Raw genomic sequence first — 15,925 nt, forward strand, 5'->3', positions numbered from 1 at the left:
TCCCCCCCTCAACTACAGCTCTGTGCCAGGCAAAAGGAAGGATCCATGGCGTGGGACTGTCCACCCCTGGGAGAGGAGTCCTGCCCGGGCAGTGCTCCGGCCACGGCACCGTCAGAGCTTCACTCTCCATCTGTGGACACACGGCCTCAGAGCCGGCCACCCCCTGGAGAGCTGCACCTTCCCAAAGCCTGCTCCCCCACAGCCGCCTACCCCTGCGTGCGAGGGTCTTCCCACTGCGTGGTGCGGGTGTTGTGGTTCACGTAATACACTCGCCCATTGTCCTGTCTCTTCTCTAGGAGAAAAGGGAGAGGGAGCGTTAGCTGGAGGCCTGGGAACAGCCCTCCCTTCCCCAGCTCACAGGAAATTTGTCAGCTCCCCCATCCCACCTCCCTGGCTCGTTTGGAGAAGGCAGGATAAACCCCACATTCCTTCCACGTGCCCGAGCTGCCTCAGCCTGGCAGTGCCAGCGTGAGAGAGGTGCCAGGGCAGAGGCCAGCACTGCCAGGCCACACACAGCCCCTCCAGGGACACCAGCAGTATCCCTCCACGTGGGTCCACAAGCGCTTTCCCAAAGTCCCTGCATGGCCTGGCTCCCGTGCACACGTGTGTGAGCACACACACCCTCCCTGTGCTGCACACAGGCACAACACAGCTCCACTGCACACCCCAGCCAGCCCTGCACACACCTCCTGCACACTGTGTGTGCCCTGCACCTCCTCCATGTGCTGCTCAGCCCTGCACCACGCAGGCAGGGACACCCTGTCACCTCCCTGTCACCCTTGTGGCCAGCGCCAGCCCCTCGCTCCATCTCACTCCTGGACTGTGGGCAGCAGCCCTCAAATGATGGACTGCATCCATCCCAGGGATCCCACCCATCCTGGGGACCCCCACCCCGGGCCCACGCAGAGCTGTGCCTCCCCAGCTGGCACTGGGATGGGTCCCTTCTCCTTGCTGGTGGGAGGTGGGACACCCAGTAAAGGCTCCAGCAGCACCCCATCGAGGCACTCTGCCCCTGCTGACTGCCCGAGCAGCCTTGGCCCCTCTGTCCTGCTCCAGGCTCCCGGATTTACCCCTTCTCCTGCTCTCTCTGGCACAGCACAGCCCAGCCTGCCCTGTCCAGGGATGCTCTCACCATGGAGGGGATCTCTCTGCCCTGGGGGTGGCACAGGGACTTTTCAAAATGTCCCAGCACACAGTGCCTGAGCCATGTGGGGATGAGCAGCTCTGCTCCTGCCAGCTCCCAGCCCTGCCCCAGACCCAGGCAGAGCATCCCAGGAGGCAGCAAAACCGTGGGACAGATCCCTGCTCCCCAGAGAGGTCCAGGGACAAGCAAGGACTTCACTCCCCAAGCTGGGGATCTTCCCCAATCCAAAGAACAATCACAATTCTGCATTCAGCAGCTGAGAGAGGCTGGGAACTCCTCCAGGAAAATGGGAAAAAAGGGGGAAAAAGAGCTGAATCTCACATCAGAGATGGTGCTAGTCACAGGCAGCCTCAGCCCCACGTGCAGCCGAGCGCTGGAGTCACCCATCACCCTTCCCAGCAGTGCCAGGGATGGCAGGGTGCTGCAGGTGACAGGAGTGTCCCCGGGGGCCATGCAGGGGCAGGTGAGGCAGTGCAGTACTTACCCCAGCCGGGAGGAAGGGGCCCCAGAGGATCATTGTCGGACGGGGCTCCGGAGGACTAGAGACAACAGAGAGAGCAAAAACACGGAATAAACCCCAGAGCCGGGATGGCTGGGAGGAGCAGAACACAGAGGTGAGCTGGCCAGCCCCGCTTCCACTCGCCTCTCCTTGGCCCACAGCTCCCAGGGAACTAAAAAAAAAAAAAACTGCACACGCAAAGGGAGTTAAAAAAAGAAACAAAACCAAAAAAAAAAAAAAAAAAAGGAGGGAAAAGCAAATTTAAAAAAAAATCAAAAAAAGGAAGAAAAAAGGGGGGAAAAAAACCCCAAAAGCTCAGCCTAAGCAGGAGCTGGGGCAGGCACAGGGGCTGTGCTGGCCGAGGGCAGCAGGACGGCCCCGGAGGGCTCCGGACGTGCGCGGCTGCTCGGCGTCCCCTCCACATACACCTCCAGCCTCCTCCAAGAACCACACACAAGAGGGGAAAAAATATCGCAGGCCTTTCCAATGAAATCATTCCCACAAGCGCTGTCCACGCCCCGCGCTTCCTGGCGGGCTGGCGGCCCCCTCCTCTCCTCTCCTCTCCTCTCCTCTCCTGGGCGGGCAGGGCCGGGGTGCAGGATGCAGCCAGCCCCGCACAAAGCCCCTTTCTCACCACGGCCTCCCTGCCCACGGAGGGTCCCCGGGCTGCAGGGCTGGCAGTGCTTTGAAGGGTTAAATAAGAAATGTTAGCAGAAAGGTAAAAACCCATCTGCTGGAGGGGGGCTGTGTCCCAGCTCCCCGTGCCGGGCTGGATCCCGGTCAGACGGTGCCCAGAGCCGCTGGAAGCAGGGGCAGCTCGGGGTGCCAGGGCCCCCCACTCCCAGAAAGGCACCAAAACCCGGCTGGGTAGAGCTGGTGGCAGCCCAGCACCCCGAGAGTGGCCCGGCACAGTCTGTGCCCCTCCGAGCTTTGTCCCCTGACCTGCGCCAGGACTGGCACGGCTCAGACCCGGGGCAGTGTCCCGGGGCAGTGTCCGCTCCCTCCCCGCCGGGACAGGCTGCCCACACTCACAGCTGAGTCCTGTCCGGGGCCACCACCTCACTGGCACCTCCAAACAGCTAATTACATCTCCCAGGGCAGAAATCCGGGCAGCTCCTGCAGCCCCCGGGCACAGCCCGGCCCCCGTGCCACACACCCTTCTGCAAAGGACGTGGCACTGGGGCAGCTGCTGGGAGAGTGGCTTCACCCGAGCCCCCAAACCGTGCCTTTTCCAGGCTCTGCTCATCACCCCCCATCATTCCTCCAGCACGGAGGGCACAGGGATGCTGGAGGCGGGGGCAAGGCAAGCAGAAAGCCCCCGTGGGGCAGCAGGCAGAGCAGGAGCCATCAGTGCTGGCAGCAGAGCTCGAAACGAAAAGTACAATGGTTTCATCAGGCTAAATTTGGAGGCCGAGTCCCTCCCTCGGCAGTCGCAGATCTGGAGCAGCTCCAGGGCTGGCGCTGGCAGGGAGCAGGGACCGGCCCGAGCCCGCGGGGCACGGCACAGAGAAACCCTCCCCGGGCAGCCCCGCACCGAGATGGGGCTCCAGCTCTGCCTGCGAGGCTGGGGAGGGCTGGACAGACACCCAGGGAGGGACAGCCGGGGGAGGAAAGGGGCCGAGCTGCTCCCGCAGCCCCGCAGCGGCCCCGGTGTGCCCCACAGAGAACGAGCTTTGCACTACACCCCCTCCCAGCTCCTCCATGGAGCCCTGAGCGCACTCCGGTCCCAGCTGGGACTCCTGGCTTTTATCTCTGAGGAGATAAAAGTCACTGAGAAGTTGGTCCCTGTCCCACCTTCCCTCCGCAGCTGTTCACCTGGCACCAGTGCAGTTTCACTGCACGGCCACAGATCGCTGCTCCAGGAGGCAGAACTGCTCCAGCCTGGCCCTGGCCCGAGCACTGCTCTCCCTCCACGGCCACCAGCACTGCCCAGGTCAGCAGAGGTGCTCACCTCCCACAGCGGGCCCCAGACCCACAGCAAAGCTGTGGCTGTGACAGGTGTGCCCCCTGCCCAGGAAAAGCGTGGTTGAGACCATCCCCTGAGCGAGGAAACCAAATGCTCAGCCCAAACCAGGAAGCAGGAGGGTGCTGGCCAAGTCCAGCTCGTTCCCTGCACTCTCTGGTCCCTGGCTCCTGCAGCCCACTCCACTTGTACCCCGGGCCTGCAGCTCCTGCTGCACACAGGAGCCAGCCACGCTGTCCTCAGCCCAACAGAGACCTGGGCAGAGACGAGCTCGGGCCCCAGAGCCTCCTGTCCAGGCTCCCAGGGCTCCATCCGCTCCCAGAGCAGGTTCTGCAGCCCCACAGGTCAGCAGCAAGGCCCGTGTGATGGGAGCCACAGGAGAACGTGTGGCTGGCCACAGTGGCACTGCAGAGACCTTGGCGACAGGCCGCTGAGGACACCTCCCACCACCCTCCAGGGCCATGCGAGCTGGTCTGTGAAAAGCAAGTCACTCCCCCAAACTAACTCCTCATGCAGGCAGCTGAGCAGTTAGTGAGCTCCCATGCAGGCACTGCTCTGAGCTGGCACAGACCCCACACAGCCCAGCCAGCACCTCCCCACGCCCCACGGCTGCTGGGCAGCCCCGGAGAGACCGGCAGGAGCCAGGGGACACCCCACAGCCCTCACCTGGTAGAGGAACCTCTGGCTGAAGTGCTGCATGGCCCCTTGCAGCTGGTTTCTCTGCGACTGCCACTGCTCGTAGTTGCGGACGTACTCGGCCGTGGGGCGCTGCCACGTGGTGGTCCGCGTGTTGTGGTCCACGTAGTAGTACCTGCCTCGAGGATCCACGCGTTTCTCCCACCTGGAAGCGGCCAAGGAAGCTGTCACCGTGTGCCTGGTGGGTCCTGACACCCTCGGGCACCAGGGCTCCATCCCAGCTCCAGCACAACCACTGCTCTCACAGCTGAAGGGGCTCTTTTGGACAAGACCCGCCAGAAGGAAATACAAGGACTCTTGGAGGAGTCCTGCAGGGGCACACGGAGCCTGACAGGATGCTGGGACACCACTGGATGCCATGAACATCCCTCCAGACAGCAGGACTCTAAGAGAGCCAAGGCCCAGAGCCCCCGAGCCCCTTACCCTGGGGGCAGGGGTCTCTCCCACGTCGTGGTCTTGTTGTTGTGGTCTACATAGTAGACTCTCCCATTGGGCAGCTCCCGCTGCTCCCACCTGCAACAGAAACAAAAACAGCAGGCAGGTGACATTCACTGGCACCAAGGAGATCCAGAGGGCTGCCCCTCACATCTTGGCACTCCAACCTTTATTTGACAGGTCTGGGGGGCAGCTACTGGGCCTCCTAGATGGAGGCTCCTCTGGGAGAGGGGCTGCAGTGCTCTGCTTCCTCAACAGGCACAACTGGAGCATAAACTCCTCATTTCCCCCAGAAGGGTCGGCATAGGATTTCACACAGGGTCAGTTTTGTGCCCTGCGTTTCTGATGTTTTTGTTCGGTTTTCTCTTAATCCATCTTCAAAGGGGAGTGTTTGAGTTTGTGCTGGGTTCTCTCCCTGGCAGCCCCGGGCCTGCTGCTGACAGCTACAGCTCCAACACGTGTGTGGCCACGGCGCTGGGGCAGGGGTGGCCCTGAGGACAGCCCAGGTGACAGCGAGCCTGGCTCTGCTGGGCCACACTGCAACCATTCTTCCCGTGAATCCATTCATGAATTTACCCTGGCAAAGGTAAATGCTCTGTGGAACCAGTGCTCTCTTGTCAGCTTTTATCCTGCAGCAGAGGAGGCGAGCCAGCAGCTGCTGACAGATAAAGTGTTCTCCTGCCACACTTCTGCTCCCACAGGCCTCTCTCCCCGTTCAATCATCTGTCTCAATTAATCACCACAAAAAGCTCTAGGAAATTAATACACCAGCCTCTGTGTGGCAGCAGGGGAGGCAGCCCAGGCTGGCAGGGAGCAGCCCTGGGGATGGAGCTGCTCTGATGCCCCACGGCCTGGGCTCAGCCCAGCTCAGCCCCACAGCCCCAGGGACAGCAGTGCCATGGGTGACCTCAGCACGGCCACACAGCTGCAGTGACACAGCTCAGCTGCACTGCAGCCTCTGTGGAGCCAATGCAACACCTGCACGTGCTGCTCCCAGTCGGCAGCACTGGCCCTTGCCTCTCCCTGAAGAGGTCAGAGACACCAGAGGGTCTCCCTGAGGGAGTGTAGGACCCGCTGTGCCCCTACACCACGAGGAGAGGTGCTGCCAAGCCTGACACTGCCCGGATTCCAGCTCACAAACCATGAACTTGGTGCTTCATGAGCATAAACGCGCCAGGACAGGAAAAGCAAGAGTGAAATCTCTAAAGAGAAAGCCAGCACAGCTGGGATGTCCTAAGACCCGAGCAGGTCTACCCCATGAGATGGTGGCAGAAGGTGCCCAGGCACTCTTAGGGCAGTGGAATTGCCCTGGACAGCTCCTCCAGCCTCACTAACAACAGATTCTCTGATCCATACGGCCCTGAGGACTTGGAAGGTACCATCTCTGTGGCTACAGAGACCACAATTCCCATGATGAGAATTCCTCCAGGGAATTCTGGATCCCTGTGGGTGCACTCATGACTGCAAAGAGCCACGTGGGACTGTGGAGAGCTGCTGGTGGTGGCAGCTAATGCCCTGTCCTCACTCCATGCCCTGTAAAAACACTGATGAGCTCAGGAACTCCTCCCCAGCAGCTCCTGGGTGCTGTGAGGAGTGACCCTGCCGAGGGCTGGCTTGTCCTGAGTCACTGCTGCTGGGATGAACCATGCTGACTGCTGCCACACAGGGATGGGAGCACTGGGACAACCCACCCCTGCTCTGAGCACCTCGCCCAGCTCCACACGGCCCCCAGCACGGGAGATCCAAGCTTTTGGGAGTGCTGGATGCTGGCAGCTCTCCCCACAAGCACCACGCTGCAACCACAAGGCACCCAGCACGCCAGTCCCTGCCAGCTCTGCTCCAGCTGCCCACAGGCTCACGACGGCCGTGGAGCCACAGGCACTGGGAAGTGGCAGAGCTGAGGCAACCCTGCAGTCCAAACAAAACGCCCTCCTTACGTAAGAAACCACAGCCCCGTGGGCTCTGCCAGGCAGCATAAAGCACCTCTTTGTGCGGGCAAGACAGTGCTGCACAGCCCCACTCCAGCACAGGGCCATCCCTGACGGGATCCAGATGCAGGAGCCAGCAGCCCCTTCCCTGGCAGAGCCCTCAGAGAGCCCAGCAGAGGAGCTGGGACCCCCGAGGCACCCCACACGCCCCCAGCCCCACAGGGGAACACTGCCCAGAGGATGTGAAGGAGGTTTTGGGCACTGTCGGGGCTGGAATTGCTCAGAACTCCTTCCAGCCCTCTCCAGCCCCTAGGACAAACTCCCAGCTGTGTGAGGGATGCCTTTGAGGCGCCACACCTGGTGCAGATGTTGAGACACCGAGATGTGAGCACAGCGAGTGGCTCAGGATCCCCACATGAACCCAGCCCAGAACACACAGGGAGGCTGGGGCCACCCTCCAGAGGATGAAGTGTGGCTCCCCACGCTCCCAGGGAGGGAAGGAGACACTCAGAGAACAGGGCAGGGCTCAGGAGGGACGTGCCTGGCAGCTCTGCAGGGCACACTGCTCCCGGAGTGGCAGAGCAGGAGCCGTCCCCCTGCAGTGCTCTCACAGCCACCCCAGCAAGGGGCCAGCCTGCACCCCCATCTCCCCAGCTGGGCCCCAAACCACCAGTCAGAATAATTCCGTGGTGAGGTGAGCCCGCCAAAATCCAGCCTCCCTGGAGCAGGGCTCAGGAGAGCTCCAGGAGCTCATTTACACCACCCCAGGGACACAGCACTGTGCAATCCCAGCTCAGGGTCAGCCCAGGACCTGCTCTGGCAGCTCTCTGGAAGGGCGCACACCGTGGGGACCTCGATGGCTCCAACTCCGTGCTCTCCTTCACCTGGGAGGTCCCTGATCTCTGGTCTCTTATGCTCAGGCCAGCACAGCACAAGCACAGCTCACACTGCCCTTTTCCCCCCAGAGACCCCACGGCCGGCACAGAAGGTGCTAATCAAAGGTTTCTCCACAGATGCAGATCCCAGGAGCTCAGCCTGGAGCCTCGCTACCCCCTCAATGCTCCTCTCATCCATCTCCCAAAGCACAATGGCTTTATCCCCCTCCCTGCTCTGACACCCCCCATTCCCTGCTGTGTCAGCTCCATAGGGAGGACATGGCCACCTTCCCACCTGGCTGGGCCAGGTAAACCCAGCCTGGTGTGCTCAGACAGCCGTGCCTGCAGCCTTCCCAGCCTCTGGAATCCTGAGCTATCTGCAGGCTTCCCCACCTCGGCAAAGAAACAACAGCCTGTTTCCAGCCCCAGGTGGGGAAAAGGAGACCTTCAGTCTACCTGGTAGGAGCAGAAAGGGGCACAAGCTCTGGCTGGAATAAAGGCCTTTTTGAGAGCACTGGACTTTTCCAGCTGCCTGGAAACAGGAAGCGCCCAGGCCAGGAGAACAGAACCCCTCACACACCCGAATAAAGGCACAGTGAGCCGTTAACCCTAATTACCTGTGACTGACACGCGAGCGGGGCCCTGACCTTGCAGGCATCGCCTCAGCCAAAGCAAAATAAACAGCTGCCTTCATCCCAAACACAGGCCATTTCATCCCCCGCCCAGAACTGGAGGGCTCTGACACACGGGGAGAATGCTGCAGCTGCAGCACGCTGCGGGCTGAGCCCAGACCCCAACTGCTGCCCCACACTCCCCTCCAGCCCCTTCCCAGCGTCCCCTGGAGGAGGAGGAGGAGGAGGATGAGCAGCATCCACACCAGGGAGAATGAATGAGCACCACTGCTCCAGGGTCCTGCCCCCTGTCCCCAGCAGCAGCCAGTGCCTCTGTGGTGTCCCCAGAGCACGTCCTGCTCGGGGGGAGCTCCCTGAAAATCCACATTCAGCCCCCTCGAGCAGCCCCCAGAGAGGGAAGGGCTCTGCTGCTCCGTGGGCACAGAGATGCCACCACTGTTCAGTGCCCCAAACACCCAGCGGGCACAGCCCAGAGCAGACAGGCAGGGGGCACAGGATCCCTGGCACCTGCCCCACGCCCTCCCTGCCCTGCTGAGCACCAGCACCTCCACCAGCCCTGGAGGCAGCCCTTTCCCTCCCTCAAACAGCCTCTGCAGCCCAGCAGTGCCCCAGTGTCCCTGTCCCCTGAGGGCCACAGGCAGAGCTTACCCGGGGGGCAGAGCATCCAGGGCCAGCACGGCTGCCCGGGCTGGGGGGACACCGGGGCCCGAAGGCGTCTCCTCGGCCTCTCTGGAGCTGCTCAGGGCAGGAGCAGCAGAGCTGTCAGCTGTCACCGAGGCTGCAGTGCTGGCCCCTGCTGCTGGCCTGTCCTCGTCCGTGTCCGCGGCGTCCCCGGGCACTGCAAAGGAACAGGGCACAGTCAGCGCTGGGCCAAGGTCGCTGCTCTTCCCAGGAACCAGAGCACGGCCTGGGTGACACTCTCAGTGCTCCCAGCCTGCAGCAAGGCAGCTCCTGCCTCGCCCAGACCCCTCTGGGAGCCCTGCCATCGCCTCCATCCTCAGACACGAGGTGCTCTGAATTTGTGCCCAGGGTCTCTTCTGCCACTGGAGACACGCTGCATCCCGGATGGGAACTCAGGGAATGAGCTCCAAAACTGTGGGTACAGCATCTCCCCTGAGGCAGAGGGAAACCCAGCTCCACAAGTCAACAGCACTGGGAAGAGCTAAACGCTGCTGGATCCCACAGAACTTTTAGAAAAGGGTAGAGACAGAGCAAAGGAAAACTACAAAAAAAAAAAAAAAAAAAAAACAACAAAAAAAACCACCAAAAACCAACTGGTGAGGAGGAAAATGCAGAGCAAAAAAATGAAAGGGAATTTGTTAGAGGAATATTTATTAGATAGCCAAACCCCTTAGAGCTGGCAGCCCAGCTGAGGAGGACCTTTGGTAGAAGACATCCTGGCTAGAGCATTAAAGCAAAAGCTTTATAAAAACACACAAACAAGGAAGAAAGGAGTAAGGGATGCAGACAGATTTCCACGAGTTAGAGCTGAGAAATGTAAAAACTGCAAGGGAAGCCCAAATATTTAGAAGCATTGTAGGAGAAAGCAGTATAAACCCTCATGGAAGGGAGACTGAAGAGACAGAATGCTCAGGACACTCTGCTTGGCAGCTGGAGGGTGGCAGGACAACACCAACAAAGGGAACCTGCAGCAGGACCCAGGTGAATGCACCATGGTAAGTCTGATCTCAGTCCTGGACAAAGCAGGGAAAAGCTGATCCAAAGTTCACCTGATAAGGAAGGGCTCCTGAGGGAACACAGCCAGGATTGAACACTGTGGCTGTGGGGAAAACACACCTGGGAATAATCTCCTTTTATTGCCAGCTGAAATGACAGCCCTGAGTGACAAATGTAATGGGGATGTTCTGGCAACGAGCTGCTTGAAAAACCCTGTCACCAGAATGGGCCAAACTGAGGGGGAAGAGGTTGGCTTCTAGGGGCATTCCAGGGTGTCAATCCCTAATCCCAGCTACACAAAACACTCCTCTCTCCATCCCAAGCCACTGCTGACAGCACCTGAGGGAGGCATGGAGGGTGGTAAAACAGCAGCAAGGATGGCACAGTCACAAAGCCACCAGGGAGGCTGTGGCTGGGCCAGTAGAAAGTACTTTAAATACATCAAAGCCAAGGAGCCAAGTTGAACTTGGGATCAAAATCCCCATCCCCAGCCTGAGGGACTGTCCCACAGAGCAAGGAGCCTGGGGAGGGCTGGGCTTTGGCAAAATTGAAATTGCATTGCTCCATCAAAACACAAAAAAACGCCCAACTCCTTCTGGGTTGAACACTACATTTCCTTCTATCCAAAACAAAGCACTCTGCCTCTTCTTCATCTCCCACAAAAGCAAATGCAGTGCAGAGGAGCAGGAGATGCTCCACAAGAGCCAAAAAAAAAGAAATCAGCCAGGTGTGACTTCACAGTCAGGTACTCAGCAGATCCCACTCCTGCTCCACAAGGGATTTATGGCTTTGTGGACAAATCCAAGAAATGACAAGAGAGAGATTTCCAAAAATGGCCAGTGTTGTAAGAACCAGCCCTGTTTGAGAGGTAGGTTTGTGCCTTGTCTGGTGCTTGACAGGCAGCTCTCCTTCCCGCTTCAGAGCTCAGAACATTTTCACTGAAAACTGATGGGAAATTCAGCTGAACCCCGAAAAAAGTCCACTCAGTGGTGACCACTGTCCTCCTCACTGTGACATCGGTGACAGCGCTGTCCCAGCATCCTTTTAAACACCTGGTGACTCCAGAGTGGAGTCCCCGAAATCCTTCCTGACAGGCAGCACAGATCCTCTCAGGAGCTGCCTGGCTTCCCAGAAGGAAAAATCAATAAACCCCCATCAATCCACAGGGACACAATCCCCGGGCACCACAAGGTTCGTTATCTCAGCAGAGACTCATTTTCCCCACAGTGAACAGCCCTGAGCTCTGTCCCCACCTCCCACGAGGGTCACCTGTGCCGTTGGCCACGCCGTTGGCCATGCTGGTGGCCGTGCCATTGGCCATGCTGGTGGCCGTGCCGTTGGCCATGCTGGTGGCCGTGCCGTTGGCCATGCTGGTGGCCGTGCTGGCCGTGCCGTTGGCCATGCCATTGGCCATGCTGGTGGCCGTGCCATTGGCCATGCTGGTGGCTGTGCTGGTGTGCTGTGAGCCCTTGGCCTGCTGCCGGTGCCGGCTCCTGGCACCGGGACTTTGCTCTCCGGCGTTCCCCCGCGCGGCCCCGGCCGCATGTCGGTGCGTCCTGCAAGGGAAGGGAATGCAGCAGGTCAGAGATGACACATGGAAAACCCCACTGCTGTCTTCTCACCACGGCGTGCTGCTGCTTCTGCCCAGCACAGCCACCGCTGTCCCCTGGGAGGGGTCAGGAGACAGCTCTGTGCCTCTGCTCAGGGCAGTGCCGGGAGCTTTGTGCCTGCTCTGACACACCCACAGTCCTGGCACACACCTGCTGGTGGCAGAGACCCACGGAGGAGTCCCCTGGGTGACAGCACCTTGCTTTGTTCACAGGTGGTCCCTCTACGTGCCAAGGAATGGCCCTGGATGCTCGCAGCCAGATGTGCTCACCACAGTGGATCCCAGGAGATCCCTTGCTCCGTCCACCCCTGCAGACCCCAGGAGATGTCACACCAGCCCCGGGTCCTGCACCACAGTGGGGACCCTCACCAGTGCCTCGTGCCTGGCCCCAAGCCTGGCACAGAGACAGGTGAGGAGGGTGCTCCAAGGACAGCTGTGGTCTCCAGAAAAGGAGGGAACAAGCAGTCAGGAAAATGAGAGCTGAAATCACAGCCCAAGTTGTGACCAGTTCAGCTGCAGCTGCTCCATCTCTTGGGGGTCACTGCCAGCCTGGAGATCACCTGCCACCGTTCTCCCTGGCCAGGGCAGCCCAACTGTCCTAGGGTGACCTTCACTGGCAGAGCACCTGCAGCTCCCCCAACAAACTCGCTCCCTTGGAACATCCAGGGCCCTCAGGGCAGCACAAAGGTATTCCCAAAAAAGCTGGGTTTCACCTTAAGAATTCATTCCTGCAAGCAAGGAGAGGGACGGGGCAGGAGGGGAGATGCTGCCATCCCAAATCCAGGGGGCCTGGGGAGCAGAGGTAGAGCCCAGGCACCTCCACCCAGGCTGGCAGCCCAGGCAGCAACCACGGCGGGTAGAGCCTGCAGGGAAAAGGACATCAGTTCCTCCCGGCCAAAATCTACCTTAAAAGGGCAAAACCCACAAACTGTCCCCAAGTCTCAGGGCTGGTGCTGGGAGGGGACAGCAGCTTGGCAGCAACAGGGCACAGATCAGTCATGCCACTCTCAGCAGCTCCAGCAGTGGAACCCTCCCCCTGGCTCCGAAGCTGCTCTCCTGGGGGAGCGGCTGATGGCAGGGCTGGGATCGGGAGGAGACATGGGAAAGCAGGAGACGGTTGTTGAAAATAGATTAGATGAGAGCCACGGGCAGAGCAGGAGCTGCTGTGACCACGTGAGTGAGTCACAGACCCCTGGGAGGGCAGCCCCAGCCAGGGGCTCCTCGCTGAACTCCCTGAAATCCCGGCTGGCCCCCAGCCTCTCCCCCGTGCTGGGGTTTGCTTTGGCCACCAGGAACACGGAGCACCTGTGGGTACACAAGAGGCTCCTCTTCCCCCATCAGGTGCTGAGAGGCCCCTCACTGCCAGGGCTCAGCAGGGCACACTGGTACCACCCTCCTCCCAAAAGCTGGCTGGGACCTCTCCCCACTTTTCCCCCACGATGAGGCCGGAGGCAGCACAGCCCCTGGAGCCCTGGCCAGAGGGGAGCAGGCAGGTGGGACCAGCCTGTCCCACTGGGAGCAACCTCCCTGGCACGGGATGGGTCTGGTCCCTGTCCTGCTCAGCGCAGATGAGCTCACAACTGCCCAGGGAGTTTTTAGAAACCAAAACAGGATGTTTCCAGGCGGCACAGGGTTACCAGCCCGAATTAGCCCGCCCGCCGCCCAGCCCAGCCCTCCTACGAGTGCTCCCATCTGGGCATTGTCTTTTAATAGACACTGGAAACAAACCCAGCAAGGCCACAGAGCGTGGCGGGATGGGAGCTTAAAATAGGGGCAAGGAAAAAGGCAGGCAGAGCACGGATGGGAACAGACAGGGTGCGATGGAGCAGGGTGTGCAGATGGCAGCCCCTCTCCCACGCCGAGGGCAAGACCCTGCTGCCCCCACTGCCTTGGGGACCTTGGCTGGCTGCCCCACTGCCCCTCCTGGATGATGCCAAGGAGTAAAGTGGCATCAGCCAGGTGACATCAACCTTTCCTCTTCCCCTTCTGCCAAGGCGGAGTCCCCTCACCACCCATGGCCATGGTTTCCAGCCAGGAAACCCAGAACAGCCAGTCCCTGCAGCTGAGATGGCCAGAAGGTCCCTCAGCAGATGCAGCAGAGGTGGCAGCACGTCTCAGTCTCACCCCAAGCTGTGGCCGAGGGAGAGGGAGGGCAGAGCACAGGCTGGAGCCAGTGCAGGCTGTGGGGAGCAGGGCACAGCCTCTGGGAAACAACCAGGAGAGCCTCAGTGCCACGGGGGCAGCCAGAGCACAGCTCCCAAAACACAGAGCTGAGAAATTCCCCCTGTCCCTGCCAGGATGGGGGGAGGCAGCCACATCCCCCAGCACCCAAATGACAAAATCGTGGAATAGCTGCAAATATTCACGCTACGAATAGTTGTGAACCACAGAATAGGGTGTGAAGGGATCTGAGAGCTCATTCTATTCCGGCTCCTGCCACGGGCAGGGACACCTTCCACTGTCCCAGGGTGCTCCAAGCTCCCTCCAAGCTGGCCTTGGACACTGCCAGGGGATGGGGCATCCACAAACAGAGGTTGTGGCACCCACGGCCCCAGCTCTCAGCCACAGCTCCCTCTCTCCCTGCACAGAGGGCTGTGGAATTTCACACCCAATCACCAAGATTAGCAGCAAATCCCAAGATGACATTTGTTCAGGAGAAGAAAGAGAAGCCCTGACCAAGCAATTTCCCTTGCAGGGACAGTGTAGAAATAGCTGAGGAGCAAAGAATGCCCCTTTTCTTCCCATCCTGCTGCTGAGCACTTTGCCAGCATCCATCACCAAGCCCAAGAAAATAAACACGGCTCTGTGTATAAACACAGCAACCATCAAACAACATTCCCAAGTGCAAGGGACACGCATTCCGCTCTGGAGCATGCAGCTGCCTCCACTGTGGGTACAGAGAGCACTGCTCTGCCCCACAGAGCAGCACCACATCAAACTGAGCAGGTATGTCCACAACAAGCCCAAATTCAGGTGAGTGCAGCATGGAGGTTCCCATGCCAGGGCAGCCAGGGAATTTGGCTGATGGCAGGCACACCTGGCAGGTGTCTGAGGGTGCCCTGCACAAATCCCGGCCAGACTTCACCACACTCAAGGTGACATCTGAGGCAGAAACTCACAGCTGATGGGAAAGAAGCAGGAAATGGGCACCAAGCAGTGCCCAGGCTCAGCTTCCCAAACAAGAATTTTCTTTGCAGGTTTTCTAGCACCTCCTGAGAGCTGCTAAGTGCCTGCCAAGCCCAGCTCAGTCAGGTCACTGAGCACTTCCCACCCCTGGGGAGGCTCTAACACCTGCACAGCAGGAATCAACAGGAGAGGCCACCACAAAAGGGCACAATCTGTGTTCACAAACCGCTCCCAATTTCCATCCCTCCCCTCCTCGGGTGGGAGATGAACACACAACACGCATGAAAAGACAAGGTCGCTTTTTGAGCCAAAACCACCAATTCTGGAGTGTGCCCAGCAGGCAAAGAAGAAGCAGAAGAGCTCGAGGTGTGTGGAGCATGTAGCTGGGAGTGCTCCTGAGCCGGGGCCACGCACAACCTCCCACAGACAGGCTGCAGGCTCCCTCTGCACAGCCACACTCCTACCCAGAACATCTGTACAGGCTGCTGGGACACTGCCACGCTCTGGAAATATAAATAGGTGTTAAATTCAACTCCATGTTGACAGTGTGACACGTCTCTCAGTAACCACAGCTCCAAAAGGAGCAGCGCCGAGCCACTCCAGCCCAGCAAGGAGGCAGGGCAGGGCAGGGCATGGAGCCAGGGGCAGGATGGCCTGCTGCCCGAGCATCTCACTTCCTTTGGAAGCAGCTGTTATTTCCCTGCAGCTCTGCCTCTCTCCTGCTCTCCATGGACCTATGTAAGCACCTCCCTGTGGCCACTGCCCAGAGGAGCATTGTGCTTCCCAGCCTGGCAGAGGGAAGAGCTGGGGTTCCTGTGACCCCACTTTGCTGGTTTGCCTGGTCACAGCCTGCCCCACTCCCAGACAGACCATTTTTTCAGCCTGGAGCAACCGGTGGAAACTCTGTGAGCCATCACAGCTTTGATATTCCTTGAGACACCAAGAGTTTAGGAGAGGCTCAGGCCAGCCACAGCCCAGCTGTACAGTCACTCCCAGCTCTGCTGTCCCCCAGCACAGGCCACCCTGCTCCAGACCTCCCGTGTGCTGCATGACAGGGGCTCACTGGGACACCTGGAGCGGGGTGCACAGCACAGGGACAACGCAGACACTGCAACCCCCCAGCGATGGACACAGGGCATGGGACCCTCACCTCGGTCTGCTGCCAAAGCAGTTGGTACTGGGAGGTTGGTGCCGGCCCTCCGTGGCCACAGCCGTGCTGCTGGGGTCCCGTCCAGGCACCTGGGACCCTGCATGGGGAAGAAAAGGGGTGAAGAAAATGGCTGAACCACCTGTAGACCTACCCTCCTTCCAGAAAGGAGCCCCAAAAGCCCCATCCCTTGC

General features: G+C 59.9%; 1 protein-coding gene across 5 annotated transcripts in view; it reads right to left on the reverse strand.

The window, feature by feature from the left end:
- The window catches only part of WWP2 (WW domain containing E3 ubiquitin protein ligase 2), a 31,747-nt gene that overhangs the window by 6,839 nt on the left and 8,983 nt on the right, over positions 1-15,925 (reverse strand). For 2 of the 5 annotated variants that reach the window (XM_066327377.1, XM_066327378.1), the window contains exons 6-12: positions 15,735-15,831; positions 11,119-11,405; positions 8,821-9,010; positions 4,726-4,815; positions 4,273-4,447; positions 1,629-1,683; positions 211-292 (exon numbers count right to left, since the gene is read on the reverse strand). In XM_066327377.1, the coding sequence (XP_066183474.1) occupies positions 211-292; positions 1,629-1,683; positions 4,273-4,447; positions 4,726-4,815; positions 8,821-9,010; positions 11,119-11,405; positions 15,735-15,831 (976 nt within the window). Of the gene's footprint in view, positions 1-210; positions 293-1,628; positions 1,684-4,272; positions 4,448-4,725; positions 4,816-8,820; positions 9,011-11,109; positions 11,406-15,734; positions 15,832-15,925 lie in introns of all 5 variants that reach the window. The other 3 variants (XM_066327374.1, XM_066327375.1, XM_066327379.1) reach the window with 2 other exon arrangements.

Source organism: Sylvia atricapilla, chromosome 12 (genome assembly GCF_009819655.1).
Source record: "Sylvia atricapilla isolate bSylAtr1 chromosome 12, bSylAtr1.pri, whole genome shotgun sequence".
Lineage (NCBI taxonomy): Eukaryota > Metazoa > Chordata > Aves > Passeriformes > Sylviidae > Sylvia > Sylvia atricapilla.